Source organism: Fulmarus glacialis, unplaced genomic scaffold (genome assembly GCF_000690835.1).
Source record: "Fulmarus glacialis isolate BGI_N327 unplaced genomic scaffold, ASM69083v1 scaffold5909, whole genome shotgun sequence".
In the NCBI taxonomy this organism is placed as follows: domain Eukaryota; kingdom Metazoa; phylum Chordata; class Aves; order Procellariiformes; family Procellariidae; genus Fulmarus; species Fulmarus glacialis.
In genome coordinates this window covers 1-20544 of record NW_009235109.1, presented here as the reverse complement: position 1 = coordinate 20544, position 20544 = coordinate 1, and the positions used below count along the sequence as shown (strand labels likewise).

Here is a 20544-nt window from a genome sequence, read left to right as displayed (position 1 = left end):
CCTGCTCCCCTGCAGTGCCTTCATCACTTTAGTGTTCAAATTTTAGTGCCTGAAGTTGCTTTTGTATGAGGAATTTCAAGGAGGAGAGAAAAAGGGCTATTTCCCACAGTAGCTGTCGCTTAGGCAGCTGCCTTCACAGCATGAGGCTCTCTTCAAGGTGCAGAACTGAACAGAGCTTATGAATTATTCTTAGTGTATGAGGCAACAGAGGTTTTAAGGCATGGTCTGACAGCTGGGAGACCCTCAGCTCCATCTAGAGCATAAAATGGTTGCAAGGCCGTTGCTTTGGTGTGTCATATTGAAGGTAATATGTGGGAAAAATAAAATTAACTAGGATAAATGTATCTGCTTATCACTTAGAAGTCTATCTAATCCTGGAGTATTGAAAGCCCTAACTCCCACTGACCTCATGAAGAGTGAGAGCTGCTTTGCACCTACCAGATGTCACACTGTGGTACTTCTAGAGCCTGTTCGGTACTAATCACTGTTCCTTGTGTATTTGAATGAGTTACTATTTATGTGTGTTATGGAGGCTTTTCCAAGGCAGCACGAGAACAGCTTTGTTTTAATGATATCTTTCCATAATAAATATAGAATGTTCTATAGGGAATGTTTGTGCTAGAGACAAAAATATGTTGTTTTCATTTTATTTCAGATGCTTCAAGCGTGCTCAGTCCAGCACCTACCTGTACCATATGCAGCATTTCCACCCCTCATTTCTAGTGACCCATTCCTTTTGCATCCTCCTCATATCTCTCCACACCACCCTCCTCACTTGCCTCCTCCAGGACAGTTTGTTCCTTTCCAAGCACAGCAGTCACGGTCGGTAAGTAGCTTCTTACGTCTCTCTCCATAGAATTGGTGGGGCTGGATGGGCAAATAGTGCTGATACACTGAGAAAACAGAAGGATTTTGTTTAAAGTAATAGGGTTTTGCACTTACGCTTCCTTAGCAAGTCTGTAACCACTTAGCGTGAAGATGAAAAAATAATTTTAAAGTTCACCATGTTTCTCTTCAGATTTCATCAGCTGTTGTCCGTGCTGTTTCTCCATAGGCCTTCTGTCAAAAAGATGTGTATTTGCTTCACCCACTATTCCTTCAGGTATTTCTTTCCCAGGAAGCAGAAGAGAATCCAGAGGAGGTTGTGTAGTGCAGTAGTGGTCTCAGAGAAAAGCTTAGCAGAGAGAGAAGAAAGCACAGAATGTTACTTTCATTACATGCTTCTCTTGTATTACTTCTCAGTTAATTTTTAAATGACTAGTGCTTTTCCTAGAACAACCTTAGTTTGTCCAGATATTCAGGAGCCTACAGTGTCCCTTACTCCCTTTTTTTTTTTTTTCCTTTGTCCACTGGTGAAAGTTATTCATGCCTTCTGCTCAAGCAGACTTGGCTTAGTGATAGGGACTGTGCAAACATGGGAAAATGTGACCCTGTTTTGGATTTGGGGAGAAATTAGATTTTTCAGTTCTGGCCTACAGGTCTTACTGTGGGGTTATCTGTATACTAGTGTCTATTTGTTTGCCTGTCTGACTAGAAGATGCCAGTATTTCACTAATGCAGAAATAGAAAACAGCTTCATTGTTACTTGCAAACACTGCTGAAACTTCTCCATGCCATGTCTCAGGTGTGAATAAGGTTATAATTACTTTGTTATGATGATGGAAGAACAGCTGGGAAAATACGGTTTTCAGTGGTAATCTTTTTAAGATTTTCCTGTAGAAAATATATGGGCTCGGGTTTTAGCTTGAGTTGCTTAGTTAAGTTACTGACTAGGCTTGCCTGTCAACTTTCAGCTCTGGCAAAAAGCTTGTATCTTAGTGGTTTAAGAATACCTTGTGTTTAAAGTTTGCTCTGCATAATAGGGAAACACAATATTCCTTTGGTTCCACAAGGTAGTTTTCTTAGCTGACTTTCTTGAAATGGTGGAATTCAGTGTCAGGAACAGAAAGGTGTATTAATAAAACAATGGCAATTCCTGGTTATTTCTTGAGCACTTTTGGGCCTGACTGATGTACTACAGTTCACTAGATTGCAATACTGAACTGGAATCTCATGCCTCTGAAACCTCTGGACTGTGTGCTCTTAATAGGACTGCTTGCATGACCCTCCTAGGGAAGCATCTGCTTGATTACTGAGTTATCATTAGCAGTTTAATACACTGGAGTCGCCATGTTTCCTCTCCACTTTTCAGATTTTCTGGCACAATTTCAGTTCTTGTCTATGGTTGTTTATTTTTTTCTCTCGCATAGTTGTACAGTGAGAGCAGCCTGGCAAGAAGGAGAGCAAATATTTGTCCTGAAAAATGCAAGACACAGGAAATTACGGCCACTCCTATATTTGCTAGATCGCATAAATTCCTGGTCTATAAGCATGGCTAGCTGGAAAAGGTGAATTTATATCAAATGTGTAGTGTTGTCTTTGCTTTTTGCTAGTGTTAATGACGCAGGAATTGTTCACAGAGTTACTATGTGAAACAGAGTACAATTATACCTGTAATTTTTTTTAATGTTTTTTTTTACCCTGTAAAATTGACCACAGCAGCTCAGAATATACAGCTGGGATTGCAGTTCTCTATTGGGGAAAAATTGCATCTCTATTATTGCAACAAAGCCTATCTCTCTCTCTTTTTTTTTTTTTTTTTTTTTTTCCTTTTAGCCACTTCAAAGGATAGAAAATGAAGTAGAACTGCTTGGAGAACATCTTCCTGTAGGAAGTTTTACATACCCTCCCTCTGCCCATCCACCAACACTGCCTCCCTCAGCTCCTCTCCAATTCTTAACCCATGATCCTTTACACCAGGAGGTGTCATTTGGTGTAGTAAGTATTGTTTTCTGTGCTGTCTCATTCATGCTGAATTAACATTCTTGATCTTTATTCTGTAGTACATTTTCTTTAAAAGTGGCACTTCTTGCAGTTGTATTCCATTATTGGCTATAGCTGCATACTGTGGTATTTTCTTGAAGCATGTTTTAGTCAAGTTAAGGGTAACTTAATGATACCAGCAAAGGATTTCTGATAACATTATCTGCAGAGTGTTGTAACAGTTACTTAGAAAACATTCCGTGTTGCCACACAGTCCAGGACTTCTACTGCAGAAACTAATTAGTACAGTTTAGAAAAGCTGCTGTCACTTTTAGCTAATTCTTCATCATATGTTGAGTTTCCACAAGTCAGGAAAGCTAGACTGCTTTAAAAGTAGTTCTGCTCCAGAGTGTTTGCAATTTGCTAGCAAGCAGTTGTATAGGGTGCTTCCATAATTTAGGCTGCACCATGTTATAAAGACAGCCAAGCTTGTTTTAAGCCAACTTTCTGGGGATCTACAGGCAGTTCAACTGCAGCAGCACAAAAAAATTTAAACCTGGTGCAGGATAAAGTCTGTGCTGAATTTTGTGCTTCTGTAGTGTGTCCAATACTGGTGCTACCTGTAGAATCTTTGTGGTGCACTTCAATCTGCATTGTATTAGTCCTGAGATGTTGGTGGTGTAGTTTTGTGTGTTTTGTTATTTTTCTAAAAACCTCTCCTGCCTGTGTAATGCTTGAAGAAATAACTAGAATTCAAGTATAGACTCTGATATTTTTTAACGGTTGACCTGTGCATCAAGTTGACAGAAGGTTTTAGAGGCATGTTGTTATTCAAAATTTTAAAGGAGAATGAAATTTTAGGCCCTGTGACTACAGAATATACAGAAAACTTCTCTTTAATTAGTCTCCTTGAAATCACACAACCTAGTTAAATGCTTGCTGCAGTTCTTATAAAGGTTCACATAAGTCTCCACCATTGAAAAAAAAAAAATACTCGGCTCATTGTTAAACTAAAGGTGTACAGATTTTCAATGAAGTTTTCAGTCACTATGAGTCACTCTGGAGACAAAGACATTTAAAAACTTGCATAAACTGCTTGTATTTTATTCAGTATGCTTGTTAGATGAATTACAGTCAAATCACAAACATTTTGGTTGGAGTGAGGCTTTCTTGATTTCCAAGTCTTTAAAGTAGACAAGGAACAAAATACCACGTTTTTGCAGATTATATAGCATTTGTCCTCTCTGATGCTTCAGTTCTGGATTGTATATCACTGAGGAGTAGAATAGAGGTGTATTACAAGTAATCATATGGTCTTCTATAAAGCAATCTTAAATCTTTATAAAATTTTATTTATATTAAAATTATGATGGAATGGCTGCATTTCTTGCCTCAGTGACCACAACAGTTTCTCTTATATTTTTGGATTGCAGAATTCACAGAGCAGTAAAATTGATACTTGCTATGTCTAGATTGAGATCTCACTTTCAAGAAAAAGACCCTGGCTCTTTTGCATTGTGTTTATATTCATATGTAAATTTTATATATGACCATGGCTACCTCTTAATAATGTTTCACATTGTAAAGTTAGGGGGTTTTAGGTTACTCATTGGTGGTGTTGGGCTTTTGCGTTTTCTTAAATTTCAAACATGCAAGAAGAAAAACATGTTAGTGAAGGCTTTGAGTGTTCTTTGTTTCCAAAAAAAAAAGTCTCAAGGCCCTCAAATACGAATTTAGTAGTGGTACATGAATTTCATTTTTAAAAATCACTAAAAAAATTTTAGTATTTTGAATATTTCTGGAAAAATACAGTTTGCATTTAAGTGGAAATTTTTTATCATGGATGTCCCCATTTTAGTAGGTAATGCAAGGAACTTTGAACAATTATAATGAAAACTTAAATAGACAAGTAAAGAACTTAGCATGCAAATGAAAAAAAGTATGACAATAAAGCCCTGTTTTATCCGTTGAAAGAATACATTGAAGCTTTAGGCTTGTCTGTCTCTTTAGGCATTGTCCAGCTGCAGAAATTGTACTGATTAAACTCTCCACATACACTTGAAAGGCTTCAACTCTTCTTTAACATAAATGTAAATATTCACCACTGCTTAAAAATTTTTTTAAAAAACTTTTTTTTTTTTAAAAATCTTTTTTAAAGATTTTTAAGGCTTTTTTTTTTCTTTTAAAGGCTTCTTTACTCAACCACTTGTGTGTAAGCCTGCATAATAGCACCAGGCCTAAAGCCTGGGCTTTTATATTTACAAGAGAGTCAGAAGTTCAAGTCCTGTTTCCCAAACCAGCCTGCACACTAGACTAAGCACACAAGACTAAGCACACAAGAGCTCGGAAGGATTTCTGTTGTGTGTTACTACTTTTTCACATGGAATGGTATGATTGTGTGTTATTGGTGGGAATCATTTCAAATTGAGGCTGAGGTTCCTTTAGATTTGAGCAGAGGCTGGATTTTTTTAATGATGATTTATTGAAAGTGGATTGCAATATTCAGATTTCATTTTATTTTATGATTAAGAAAACAAAATGTTGAATCACAGACTCACAGACTGGATGAGGTTGGAAGGGAGGTCATCTGGTCCAACCCCCCTGCTCAAGCAGGGCTACCTAAAGCCGGTTGCCCAGGGCCATGTTCAGTCAGCTTTTGAATGTCTCCAAGGATGGAGATTCCACAACCTCTCTGGGCAACCTGTGCCAATGCTCGGTCACCCTCACGGTAAAGAAGTGTTTCCTGATGTTCAGACGGAGCCTCCTGTGTTTCAGTTTGTGCCCATTGCCTCTGGTCTTGTCACTGGGCACCACTGAAAAGAGCCTGGCTCCGTCTTCTTTGCACCCTCCCTTCAGGTATTTATATACATTGACAAGATCCCCCTGAGCCTTCTCTTCTCCAGGTTGAACAGTCCCAGCTCTCTCAGCCTTTCCTCATATGTGAGATGCTCCAGTCCCATCTTAGTGGCCCTTCGTTGGACTCTCTCCAGTATGTCTCTTTTGTGCCGGGGAGCCCAGAACTGGACACAAGTTCCGGTTCCACAAGTTCCAGTTGAAGCTTATTTTCTTCTTTCTTGCAGCCTTACCCACCTTTTATGCCTCGAAGACTCACAGGGCGCAGCAGATACCGATCACAGCAGCCAATACCACCACACCCTTACCATCCCAGCCTATTACCTTACGTGCTGTAAGTTCAAAGTACATTTCCTTCCATGTAGGCTATTAAGAAGTCATTTGACTTTCAACAAAAGTCTCAGAACTTTTTATGGTTGGAGTCTACTAGAGAACAGGCATAGTTCAGCTGTCCCAGAGAGGAGGAAAACTTCCATTTTTGTGTAAATTTTTCAGCCTGTTTTGAATAAGATAGACCCTTGAGCAAGGAAAAATATAAGTGGACAATTTTGTCCAATGTAGTTTTGTAGGTTTTTTGAGCCACAGTAGCCTCTTGTTTCTGAACTCTTCGTAAAATCTTCACAAATTTTAAAACTAAATTCTTGGATACTCTTACAGAGGCATGGTTACAGTGTAGGATGAAGTTCTAGGAGTCTTCACTTATGGAATAAATTCATTTGGTTTGGTTCTTAATTATGAAACACAGGGGTGGGAGCTTTCTGTGATGTGTTTATTGGCTGAAATGCGAATCTGTTACAGCTGTTGAATTTCCTTTCTGCCTCTGATTCACTGTTTGTGGAAAATATGTGGGACAATTAGCATTTAGGAATTATCTGTAATGTGTTATGGTACACCCTCTGTGGGGGAGTTTGGGTATATGACGAAATTTATTACTCTTCTGTGTTCTGTTTTGGAAATAAGTATGAAATGTTTGGAAAACAAAGATTATTTTCTGGTGGTAAAGGTGACATTGACAAGGAAATAATCAAACATTCGCACCAGATCTGTAGTTTCTCTCTGCAGTTTCAGACGTGGCATGAAAATGGAACCAGAACTCTGATCCAGTGAAGTTGTTCAACTTTGCATCTTACAGTCTGAGAGTGATGTCATTGCTTCTTGCCTGTCCATTGAGGACATGATGTAGCACAGTAATTCCTGATGACTTCAGTGGGATTTTAGTGTATTTTAGTGCTGTGAATTTGTGATTTCTATGTCTGTGTGTTAAGTTTTGACCCATAGGACTATGTTGGGGGGGTAAAAACACTTGTTGAATATAAAACCAGAAAACATCTCTCTCTTGCCTCTCTATCTGAAGAGATTGTGCTTTGGCCAGCATCACAGTATGTGAGAAAGTGAGTTTGCGCTTGCCTTCGGTATGGAAGTTGGTCCAGTAGCATATGCTATTTATCTTTATTGTGTGTTTCAGGCTTACAAAAGTTTCAAGGCTTTTGTATTGGAGAGCTAAGTGAACTTAGAATTCCTTATCTTTGTTGCTATTTTATCTACTTAAAGAAATAAAACATATTTAAAACTAGGATGTCAATTCATTGTCAGTTTTAGCTCCATAATCTGTGATAATCAAGAGGTTAGTTTTTGTAATAATGCTGAGCCTGGTTGGAAGTATCAGTTGAGACATGCGTGCAATTAAAAAGGCAGCACTCTCAGTGTCAAAAAGTGGCAGAATTAGTTTTTTCATTTGACTCTTTCACTTCAAATGTCTATTCTTGACTTCAAACTTAACATTTTTACCCGTTTTGAGAACGTGTTGATTTGAGAAGGATCAATAAGGTAATTTTACCTCTGCCAGTTGTTTCTGTGCTTTCCTTCAGCAAGATGTTGAATCTTATAATTGTTTGCTCTCATGGTAGATCAATGCTCCCAGTGCCACCTGCAGTTGGACCAGCTTTCAGCTTTGAGTTGGATGTGGAAGATGGAGAGGTAGAAAACTATGAGGTTGGTGTGCGAACTACAATTACCTTTAAAGAACAGATCAATTGCTCAAGCAATACATAAAATTTCATTATATTTTGCTTTTAATCCTGCTTTTGTCTTTCAAATAAATATAATGACTGTGAAGACAGAATCCAGAAAACATCCTTTCAGATTTTTTTTGCAATACTGGATGTTAGAAGTGCTTAGTTTTATTTTTTGTCTATTGCTCTTTCCCAGAATCCACCGTTCCAGGCTAGTAATAATTAAATTGTTCAGCTTTTATGTTCTACATGCTACTCTTCTCCTTTTGAATTTTAATTGATTTTAAATATCAAACAGAAGTGAAGCATTTTCAAAAGAACAGGGTAAGTTAGTGGTTTTATGTGCATAACTTTGCAGAATAGTATTAATACAAAATAGTGTTAATGTCATAGATTAATTAATCTAAATGTAAAGCTTATAAAACTGCCTTACTGCCTTTTCTTCTTGGCCCTCAGGAGGATACAGTAATTCACATCTATAGATGTAGAACCCTTTTTAGTATCCTAGATAATTATGGGGCAGTCTCAGCTGTTGTGACTTTGCTGGTTCTGAGACTATTGGATTCCGTTCAATTTCTCTTCAAACAGTCATCATCAATCCTTATTTTTGAATCTCTTTGCCTGTGCTCCCCTTAAGAGTTCTGTGTAGTTGCACATTTTCAGTTTAACAATGAGCACTTCTGTAATAACTTTGGTGCTAGTTCAGAAGAAGCATCATCTTATTTCTGAGAATTTGGGCCCTAGGTTTGGCAGTATTAGAAATGTCTGTGTGATCAGTACCATTTGCAGCTTTCACCAAGTCTTTTAACTTTTCTACGCCTTGGTTCTCCATCACCTTTATAGTGATATTTTTCCTACGTCCATTATGAAGGAGTGCAAGTTACATACATGACAGAGTGCAAATTATTTACATTAGAGGCTTTTAATTGCAATGCTTGGCTTGTAGAAAATGAACATGAAATTTAGCAAAAAAAGTGCTTAAAGTTTGATGATATGTATTTGTTTTCCAGATTCAGGATAAAATCTCCGTATTTCAATTCAGCTAGCCCAAGATGAGAAGTGGGAATAAGAACCTCTCCCATTAAATTCTTGGTTTCTCTCACAAGACCAGACTTGCATATTCTTAGGAAGCAAATCTGTTGATGATTTTTTGTGGTTACCAGCACTATTAATTTCATAACCAGGTGGGGGGATCCTTCAGAAGCAAAATACTTACCAAGCTGTGTGTGCAGCCACAGGACTAATTGGAGGTTGGGTCCTGGAAGTTTTGAAATTCCAAAGAGAACATCTTACATAATTAGAAAGATGGTTGAATTCTGAAAGACTTTCCATGGGGCTTTTGTTGTAGGGGAGAACTAAGGTTCTAAACATTTCTTGATAGAAGGGTGTTTTATGCTACCAGCAGGGGTAGTGAGGTGTAATGGCAGCCCCACCTCTAGTGGAACCGGAGCCTTTTTGAGCAGTGAACTTTTAGATGTCCAGTTTCCATGTTTTGCAGGCACTGCTGAATTTGGCAGAACGTCTGGGAGAAGCCAAACCACGAGGATTGACAAAGGCGGACATTGAGCAGCTTCCATCCTACAGGTTCAATCCAAACAACCACCAGTCAGAACAGACATTGTAAGTACATTGGTCTCTTTCAAAGGTCCATAATTTAGGTGGCTATATTTTCATTTCTTCACCTTGGCTATATTTTCATTTCTTCAACTTGCAGCCTCAGCTAGGCCAGAAGGGCTTTAAAAGCAGTCGTGTCAGTGAACAGTTTAATTTTCTTTTTTTTTTTAATTGCTTTCCAGATCAAATACTATTTATCCTTACCTTAAAATCTCTATCTAGTCTCACATCATTTAGCTATGTTTCAGTTTAATTCCTCAGCATTTAAAAATGAAAATGAAGTAAAGGTGTTCCAGGTTTTGTTCAGCATACTAGACATTAAAGTGACATTGTCAACTTGGAATTTAGCCTATGTTAAAATAGCTTAAAGTGTTGAAGTTTCAAGTGCTCCTGATAGAGCTTGGTCAGTGGTTTAAGAGTGCATCTTCTTATTTTTAAAACCCATTAACTTAACTGTGTTTGAAAGATCTGCACAACAAAGTGGAAAGGGCAGTACAGACATGAAAGTAGTTAAAGTGACTTAGTACCAAATTCTGTCTAGTGTTTGAACTTCAGTGTAAGGATTTTTCTCTGGTATTCCAGTTTTGGTGACCTTCAGTGTGACTTACTAGTATCAGTAGGGAGTGAACTTTATAGATCATTATCTCCGCCATTTTGAATTTTGATTAAACATCCATTCTATTGGCTGGGTCTGTGAACTCCTGTGAGCAGGAGCATTTGCTTTGCGATTTGAAAGCACAGGAAAAAAAAATCCAAACCATAACAGCAATTCTCAGTTTACGTTGTCACACTACACATCTTCAACCACAGATATAGATAAGTGTAGCTACCAAGGGGTAAAGGAGCTACCATGTTGCAGTCATACCTGTAAAGTTTTGTATGGAATATATATTTGTTGTTCTTACATAGAAGATACATTTGAACTTTGTTGTCTTTTTTAGGTGTGTGGTGTGCATGTGTGATTTTGAGTCAAGGCAGCTACTTAGAGTCTTACCCTGTAACCATGAATTCCATGCCAAGTGTGTTGATAAATGGCTGAAGGTAAAAAAAAAAAAAAAAAAATCCTGTCTTACAGAGAATTCATTCTTTATTTTGGGGGGAAGGGGTGGGGGTATTTTGCTGTTCCACTTCATTTCATCTTGTTTCACGTTTCTAATACTTAGGCTAGAAATGCCAACAGAGTGGAAGCACTACCTACTTATGATACTTGTCTAACAGCTGATGAAGGAAGTTTCTTTGTAATCTTTGGAACAAGGAAAAATGAATATGAAGAGAATTATTTTCTTTGACAGATCTTACTGTGTTTTCCATTTGCACAAAACAATGACTGTGAATTCAAGTAATCTGTGAAATTAAAGAAGACTTGAAAACAAAGAAGTAACATAATAATATAGGAAGTATCTGTGATTAAAGTTTCTGTGATGATGGTGGCTTTAACTGTTTTACATATCCTGCATTGCAAGAATAAGTACTAATACCTTCCTCCCCCACTTTGCTATTAACGTGCTATTAACACAAATAAAATGTGTTATGTGTGTACATATATGTGTATGCATATATACATATATAAAAATGTAATATATACATATATATAAATGTAATATATACAAATAGAAATTATAGTTTTACAAAATTATAATATACCCTTCCGAGAGAATTTGAGCAGAAAAGAAAGGATATAGAATCAGGGCAGCCCACTAAGAGGACAGAAAAAATAGCAGCAGTACAGAAGGTGTGAAGAACAGGAAACACAATAAGTAGGTGATGATACACGGACATCTCTACAAGCTGCATTAGCTAAATCTACTGCCAACAAGGTGTTGATCCCCATCTCGCCTCACCTTTTTTTGGTATTTTATTCTATTCAGCTTTAGTTTAATCTGTATGTAGTCTGTTGTGTAAAACATTTGAAACTGCAGTGATCCTATGTTAATAACAGGATACAGTCCCTAGAGGATTACGGATGGTGTCTGTTTTTTCAGAAAAAGAAATTAAAAACCCTTGCTTTTATCACTTCATAAAAGCAAGAAAATGCATATCCTAGGCATACACTAAAATACTCAGTGCAGAGAATGAAAAAATCAAGTTAATATTGACAGCATTCCTTTGGCTAACAAGATACCAAGAATAATGAGAAGGATTTTAAAAACTGGGATATGAAATTGCTCTTGGGCTACAGCACCCATGGTAGTCTAAGACTTCTACAAAATCTAAGGCCAGTGTAAATGTTTCCACAACAGTGCTTATAACTTTCAGTAGAACTGGGGTCCTTCAGTTTCTGAATCCATGTACATACTTGAGAATCAGCAAGAAGAATGTAAACACCTAGTTGTTTTATTGTCAGATTAAAAAGCCACACACACACACACCCCGTAATATTATCAATATATCTATGCTAGATGTATGCTGTTCTATTCACTAACTGCAAATTAAGAGTAGATTATATCTATTCAAGTGGTATTCTCCACACCTCTTGAGTGTTCACACTAGATTTGTCAAGTCTTTTCATTGCATGAAACTTCTGAATTCATTTGTGGTGTGGACAAAGTATCCAGGGATAGTATTCACTCCATTTTATGAAAAAAGAGTAAGATAATTTGGCACGGCCTGTGAGATAGTGGATGCTATAGGTCTATATAGGTTAAATTGATTATATAGATTTTTAAAAAGACAGCTCTTTCCAGGCTATGAATGCCAAAAAAATAAACCTCTGATTCACAGAGCCCCTGATCTGCAGATTGCTGGAAGTTAGAAGAACATGTCAGGGAAGTATCATGCATGCTTGTCCTGTACTTACTCTCTTTCTTACCAGACATTGGTCTCAAGAGTCAGACAAATATATTGAATTAAGCTTTTTGGGGACTCAGTGTGGCAGTTCTACAGTTAGATTTAGTACTTTCAACTGGTAATGAACTAGCAATCGAATTCAGAACAGCAAAGTGGAAAAAGCAAATTTAGTTTAGTCTTTATTTTCATAATCGTAGATGTACTGTTGTAGTGGTGAAACGCTTTTTTCTGATGTTCCTGTCCCAGCTTAGAAACTATGTATTTTCTAACAGATCTTCAAGTGTGATATTTTCTAAAGGTTATCTTGTCATAGAAAAACTCTATGAGCATAAGAGTGTCAGCTAGGTGGGGGAATGAGGTGAAAGATAGGCAGTCTAAACCTAAAGGGCGTGCAGTTATATCCACCTAAAACTGCCTGTATTGACATAGTGTATTCCAGAGCTGGATGCAAAATAAGCTAGGCAAGGTTAAAGCAGTGTAGTGTAGGATTGCTAAGGCAATATATTTACACCATGTGGGTTTAGTTACACTAGTATGAAGATGGTGTATGGAGATAAAGATTATTTTGCTTTGCAAACTATAACAAATTACCTGTAATACTAGCCAATTTTAGTCACAGCCTCTGTCTAAACTTGCTTACAGTTAAGCAGCAAACATTTGGAAATGAGGATAACTGGAAGATATTTTGGGCTATACTTCTGCTTCTGTCCATTCCTTTATGTATTTGACAACTTGTTTTATATGTTTATAGTATAATTATGTCCACATCCACTTAATTCACATCATCCAGCCAATATCATGTTGATAAATTCTGCAAGGAAAGGTGAAAATCGTCGCTTTCAGTACTTGTAACTTTTTTCCACAAGGTAAAAAAAGAAAAAAGTTACCAGTTTGTCCCTGTGTTTCACTGATTTAATCTTGTCTCTTTGAAGAAAGTATTTGCTATCTGTATTCTAGAACTATGGAGTCAAGTTGATTCTTTTTAAGTTTCACCACGTTGTCAGTGAAAGATTTAAATAAGAGGTTAGTGATCCAATCTGATTATTTAAAAAAGAAAAATGTTTACTCCACTGCCTGTTGGTGATGATGGAGCAAAAAAAAAAAAGCATCGAAGAAGGTTTTGTAGCTTGTCTATGCATGAAAGTTTTGATCTGTCCTGCTGGTATAATGCTACTGTATAATGTACAGTACCACCTTTTTAGGTAGTGTGAGCCAGTGAGAGGAAATGTTCTTTTGTAGTGCATTAGGTTGCCCACTTTAATTTATACTTCCCTGGCTAAACAAGGTTAAAGATTTGTGAAAGAAGATAATACAGTGGAAGAAACAGAATTAACAAGAGGGTGGTTACCCTTCTGCTTTTCATAGTATTGTCAGCTCTCGTATTTCACAGTATTTCGTTATTTCTTAATATCCTAAATCCTTTAGTCAAATATGAATTAATGAGAAATCTGTTCTTTTGTAAAGTAAGAGTTAGTCATCATTTCAAAGGATAGCTTGAAAACATGACCTTCACCCTTGGGGTTTAGAACCGGTAATAAGGAAAACTTGCGTTTATATTTAACATTCTGGTAGGAAATGCTGTATTATATATGAGAAAAAATGAACTGTAACTATAGTTTAGTTTGATTCTGATGGACTAACACCATCACTAGTGCAATGCTTTTTAGAGGATTCTATTAGCCCTACAGATTCATTATTCTAAATGCAGTTCACTTTAGCTATAAATTTCTATAAAATATAAAAAAATAAATTGGTTAATTCATTGTGCAGCTCTCTCTCCTTACAGTATGAAAAGTAAGTTCGCCCAAAAGAGTGGCTAGTCAGAAGGTCAATATTATGTCCACCTTACTCCTCTTTTTGCACCAAAGAGTCATGTTAATTCCAGGAAGGGGGAATGAATCTCATGAAAGGCACAAGAATGCAACTAAATTTAAAACAGATGTTCATGTAGGATCTTGAAAAGCAGTGCTGCAATGTCCATGAGTATTCATTTTATCCTGGCACTGTGGATTTATTTCTGCAATTCGTATCAGGAAATTACTCCCACGGAATGCTCTGTTTCATGCTACAAATGGTAGAGACTTAATTATTTATCTAAGCACCTCTTGATTCATTAATCCATTGAATTTTGAAGAACATGTCTTTTTATTTTAAAAATTATATTAGCTGAATAATACCTAGAATAATGCAGGTACAAAGTAGTGACCAAGTAATGGCATTGTCCTCAAGTAATTTCAAAACTGCTAGTGAAAGAGCAAGAAGTAAATTTTGAATTGATTGTCCAATCCATGCTTTACAAAAACTATAAAGCAATAATAACTAAGATATAAACTATAAAACAGTAATAACAGTAGTAATTGACAGAAAAAATTATACCCTCATTTTAACTTGCATTACTAAATAATGTTTTTCAGCAATAACATGTTACTTTCGTTGGCATTTATTGTTGGATTTGAAATTTGTGGCAATGATTTCTGAATTTTCACCTGCAGAGCCACATTTCTTGATGTTCTCACTTATATTTTCATTGAAAAATTTGGCTACCTTAGAAAAACTTGGAGTTGACAGTGGTTGGTCCTGCAATTTTGGGAACTATGAAATACAGAATTTGGGGCAGGGAAGACTTTATATTCACTCTGCCCTTCGCAAAGGAAATGTTTTATCACAGATATTACATAGTTGTTTTGGGCTTTTTGTCATCATTTTCTAAAATGAAATTAGCCTTTATTTGAAAAGGGGAAGGCAGAAATACTTTCCCAGGAGCTTAAGGAATGTTACTTCTCATCTGTCTTATCTTTTTAAGGAAGCTATAAAAGTAAAAGAGTCACAGGACATATTTTCAGTGAGTGCTTTACTGAAGGGCTAAATTTAGACCTGCTTGTGTGTGTTACTTGAATACCTGTTCCATCAGGTCATCTTCTCTCTCTTTTTTTTTTTTCCTTTCTCTTTACTAAAACCCCTTCCCTTTTTCCTTAGTCAGCTTTCAGCTTTGACCAGGTCTATAGGGTGGGTTTCTGTGAGAATAACTGAATAAATAGTATGAAGAGATGTGATTCTGATCAGTAGAGCTTGTGACAACATGACACCCTCACATAAGACATTTCTTTGCAGCCCAAGGTTGCTAGTGTGGTTTTGGTGGGTTTCTCTGCAGCACACAGTACAGCTTCTTAATTGCGTTAATAAAATCACCATCACTTAGATAAAGCCTAGTTTGCTGTTTTGCTTTATCTTTAAAAAGGCACAATTTTTTTTTTTGTAAACATAATTTTGAATTGGCAAACTTATCACACCACTCATAACAAAACAAACTAAAGAAAGGCATAAGCACACTTTGTCTTCTCTTGTTTTGAGTACTCTTGAATTGCTTTTCAGTACTCGAGTGCTGAAGGTAGCGACCTCATGGTCACAGGTGTTCGGTGTCATAGACACATTACCTTAACAATGTATTTGTCAGTACAGTAAATCCTCTTTTGTTTCTGGTTTTACAGGCAAATCGTACCTGCCCAATTTGTAGAGCTGATGCTTCGGAAGTGCATCGTGATTCAGAATGACCAATCTAAGAGCACAAATCTGGTTTGGGTGTTCCTGGTCACATGTATATATGAACTATCTATTGAACTTACCCATGTGGCTTCCAGCCTACCCTTTACACGAAAGGGTCAATGGACCTTACTTTGCACTGTGTGACTTAGTCAATTACAAAGCTTATAACTAGTCTTCACAGTTATGGGGTTGTTATACTAACAGTGTGATTGGAACTCCAAAGATTTTTTTTTTTTTTTTTTTTTAGCTTAATTTTGTGTGTGCACTAACATTCCCTGGTTTTTGTGTGATCATTCCGAGTGTTGCTGCGAGATTACTGTGGACGTGATCTTTTAGCATGTGCTTTTATATAAAAGAAAAAGGAAAAAAAAAGTGGTAGCTCCAAACAATATAGCAATCTACCTTATATAGAGCCTTCAGATACTGTGAGTGGTAATGAATGGTGTGAATGTGTTTGCTTGTTGAGAGGATGCGTGAAGTGTGTTTGTAACTGAGTGTGCATGTGTGTTTGAGAACCTATATACCAGCATGTACTGAGAACGTATGTGTGTAGTGAAATTATGCTGCAATGTATAATCTTGTGTGTTATTTAAACAGTACTAGTACTGTACACTGGTTCCTTTCCTTGTGTTTGCAGTTGCACACTGAATGCGATGGGTGCAGCAATTACAGATATTTAGTATTTCCTCCCCGATGTACCACAGGTATAAAGACCTTTCTACCTACTATTCAAACAGCTGTTATGCTTCCCCTTCATTGGAGGCTTTAAATGTGTACCACTAAAGAGTTCATTGATTGTTCATAAATGAGTAACCTTGGGATTTTTAGCATATCTTACAAAGTCTGGATTTTTAAATGGCTGATTTACAAGTTATTTTATCAATGTAAAGTTGCAATATCACACAAATAGTTTAGCAATATTAACATTTTCAGTTGCTAATATGAATATCAATGCTTTTCTGTTCTCCTTTTAAACTTTTGTATCTGGGCTTGCCAGTTACGTGCTTCTTCCATGAAAGGAAGCAGAAAGGACACTGAGGGTCTTATGCAACAGATCTTCACTTTTGGCCATTGATTTGCTAAGAACATAATCTTTTAGCTTATAAACATTGGCTTTAATCACATACATTCTTTGTCATCTACAAGGGAGTTTGTATACAACTAAAATAACTTGTAAAAGGTTACAATTTTATTCCTGCAACTTCATGAATAAAATAAAATTTTTAGCATTTTCTCGGAGAAGTAGAACTTCTGATTTTTTTAATTGTATCACAAGAGAAGGTGGTTTTTGGTCACTAACTGCAGAATTCAGTTGCCCTGATGCTGCTTCTTGCCCTGCCTTATTTCATGGTGAGTGTAATATGAAGAAGGAAATCCCTTGGTTTTTGCAATCAAGTTCTCAGAGCGCTCCACCATAGGAGAAAATTGGAACACCTTCCAGAACAGTGCTGTGAAATAGAAGGTGATAACCTCTATTCAGGTGCTCTGAATAATGTTTTATTTGGGCTATTGAAAAAGAAATTTGCTTCATTTATAACATTCAGACTGTTAACATTTTTGATATGTTCTAGAAAATATTTAGGTCTACATATACCATAGTTATTCAAAGGATGCACTTTTTGCAACAAAATTCTTCTCCTAAATTCAGTGTCATTACTTCGGTTGCAGCAGCACAAGTGGCACAATTAGCAATATTGCTGCAACTTGCTGCCAGTCTCAGCTTTAAGTTTATTCATTATCATTTCTGATGCTTTTGTATGCTGATATGCTTTAGTATCAATTTTAATTTCAAACAGTGTTAGATGTTCTCCATGTTGATTTCCCTCTTTGAAGATTCTACAGACCAGTCACAGCTCTTGGTGCAGATAAAATAAAAGCACAATTTTGCCCTATTTCAGATGCTCTTCCCTCTAGTTATGCAGGTAGTTCTCAAAAACAGTGAGTCTTGCCATACCTATCCATACTTAAGAACACTAAATAAATAAAAATGATTTTACATCAACTTCAAAATATTAGAAGTTCTCCTCTCTTCCAGTGGAGTTAAAGAATAGGCGTTTCACAATAACACCTAGCAGGTTAAATTACATGTAATAAAATCTATTTTTTTAACAATTAAAATCATGTTGTTCAAAAAGCATATGCCACATATGTCTTAAAAACTTAGGCTTTTTTATATAGCTGCAAAAGAAAAAATTCTGTGTGTACAGATTTAAACATAACTAACACTACTGTGCTCGGTATTCAGTTTGAAGCATGGAAAGAGGGCACTTTTTCTAAGCTAGATACAAATGAACAAGACACATTCTTCTGAAGCCAAGGGAAAGTAGTCCTCTTTCTGGAATTAGAGAAATCTTGATGTGTAATGCCTCTTTTTCCCCAGTAAAACTCTGTGAGGCAGTGGGAGATCTAGGAGATGGAGGGTCTAAGTTGGTAAAATTCTGAAATTAATTGTTGCATTCTTATGGCTCATCTCTCCTGGAATGGTTTTTTCGTTTGCATGGGACTCTTGCAAATATATGTGGACTCGCTTCCTGTGGCTAGTATGTATAAACAGCACACATGCATATGTTCTGAATCAGCTCAGACAAGCTACAACCAAGTCCTCTCTGTTGTGGCTGTCAAGGGAGGGGGATTCATGTTCAGCTGTTAACTGCCATGTGTTATGCACATTTGTGTGTAATTCCACAGCCTGCCATGGTGCCTGGCAGCACCTGAATTCAGCAAGACTTTTTTTATGTTTGTTGCCTTTCTGCTGTCACCTGGCTCCTTCTTGTCCAAAAAAAAAAAAAACAAAAAAACAAAAAAACTGTAATATGTTTGCTTTATCATACTGGCACTGCTGTGTTTTTTGCATAAACTGTCAATTTAATTTGACGTTTTAATGGATATCAAGGCCTATAGATAATTCCAATGTCTCATTTTGTGGCTTTCTTTACAAAAATATTAAAGCCTTTTGTTGTATGCCATTATATACAGGCTCTTGAATGTCATTTCACAGCTGTTAACACATTGTGTAATACTTGGGATGAAATTTACCAACGTTTTTAATTTTAATTGTAGAAAACACATTTTTTTGACTGAGTTATCTTTGGGCCTTTGTAAAAACTGTGGGTTTTTTTTTTTTCTTTGGTACATTGTTACCTCATTTTGCTACTTGCGTTTCAGATTTGCTAATGATGATGAAAACCTATGGGTTTTGTTAGAATCATATTTTGTCAAGTGTTTTCTTTAAATCATACTCTATTGTATCATTTAACATGTAGTTTTAAATGTATTATAAATATCTGTAACCAAATCATTTGAAGGCTTGATAAATTTTTAACAAAATTTGTACATTTTTTATGAGAGTTACTAGTAATGCTTTACTAGGTAGTGCAATGAATTTTTATTTTTAATCCCTGTGCCCAATTTTGGAGTTGAGAGAGTTGTTCAGTAATAAATGTATGATGTACACTTACACAATTTTGTCCTGTTCTTTCTCTTAGAAAGAGGTGCATTGTTTCCTTTCGTTACTCTGCGTATTTCTGTGCATGATCATGCAACTCTAGATATTGGCAACAGACGCTTGTATAGTAGGGGGAAGTTTTGCCACCTTAATTGTAGTGCATGACAGACTTTCTTTAATCTACTCAGAAAGATCATAAGAAAATTATATGAAATGTTCTGTCATATTTTTGAAAGTGTGAAATAACTGTAATTCATAGAACTCAAAGCCTTGCCTAAAAGATCAGCTTTCTAAAGATGTTACTTAGTCAAAGGAAAATTTGCAGGGATTGTGGTGCTCCTTAGACATACTATTTGCACTGTGTGTCAGCTGAAGATGTGTTACACTTTGCAGTGCCCTAATAGTGATAAAAAAAGCATTTTGAGTTAAGGATGAAACTGAATTATAAGGAGTTTGATTAGCCAGGGTCACACAAGAAGCTGGAGGTGAAACAAATGAGGAAAAAAAAGAGCTGTTTGGTTTTGGTTTTAACAAGATGATGTAAAGTAAGTTGACAGATGTAATTATTTAAAAGGTTTTCATTTACACAGGGCATTTAATAGCTTCATCAATAGCAGGTGTTTTTGGTACTCAAACATATTTGAAGATTCATTGGTGCTTTGAGAATCCTTATGCATGTCTTTTGGATTTATAATCCTGGATAACAACTAGTTTGCCCTTTTTTATACAGCAGATGTTAATTATTAATTACACTGTTGAAAATGGACAGCGCTGCTAGTAATACTTGCAAAGCTAAGGTACTGGGCTGCCCAGCGATGTCCCTATCCCATATGATAGGGGAACTTAAAAGGACTGGTGACTGGCTTAGAGCCTGTACCAGCAAGCCCCTGAGAGTAGAGCAGGGCTTCCTGGAAAAGATAATAGAATATCTTGAGTTGGAAGGGACTCATAAGGATCATTGAGTCCAACTCCCTGCTCCTCACAGGACTACCTGAAACTAAACCATATGACTAAGAGCATCGTCCAGATGCTCCTTGAACTCTGACAGGCTTGGTGCCATGACCACTAGCCTGGGGAGCCTGTTCCAGTGACCGACCACACTCTCTGTGAAGAACCTTTTCCTAATGGCCAATCTGACCTTCCCCTCGTGCAGCTTCATTCCTTTTCCTTGTATGCTGTCACTGGTCACCAGAGAGAGGAGATCAGCATCTCCCCCTCTGCTGCCCCCCTTGAGGAAGCTGTAGACTGCGATGAGGTCACCCCTCAGCCTTCTCTTCTCCAAGCTGAACAAACCAAGTGACCTCAGCCGCTCCTCTTAAGTCTTTCCCTTGAGACCTTTCACCACCTTGGGTACTGTCCTCTGGACACACTCTAATAGCCTGATGTCCTTCTTACATTGAGGTACCAAAAACTGCACACAGTTCTTGAGATGAGACTGCACAACTGCAGTGTGGAATGGGACAATCATAGAATCATTAAGGTTGGAAA

At 36.8% G+C, this 20544-nt stretch overlaps 1 protein-coding gene across 1 annotated transcript in view; it reads left to right on the top strand.

Annotated features, from left to right (window-relative positions):
- RNF38 (ring finger protein 38) overlaps window positions 1-16019 on the top strand; it is a 42742-nt gene extending 26723 nt beyond the window's left edge. Inside the window, exons 5-11 of the mRNA XM_009585880.1 lie at window positions 656-826; window positions 2656-2817; window positions 5883-5989; window positions 7563-7647; window positions 9166-9287; window positions 10223-10322; window positions 15557-16019. Of these exons, the coding sequence (XP_009584175.1) occupies window positions 656-826; window positions 2656-2817; window positions 5883-5989; window positions 7563-7647; window positions 9166-9287; window positions 10223-10322; window positions 15557-15619 (810 nt within the window). The 3' untranslated portion in view covers window positions 15620-16019. The remainder of the gene's footprint in view (window positions 1-655; window positions 827-2655; window positions 2818-5882; window positions 5990-7562; window positions 7648-9165; window positions 9288-10222; window positions 10323-15556) is intronic.
- The last annotated feature ends 4525 nt before the right edge of the window (window positions 16020-20544 follow it).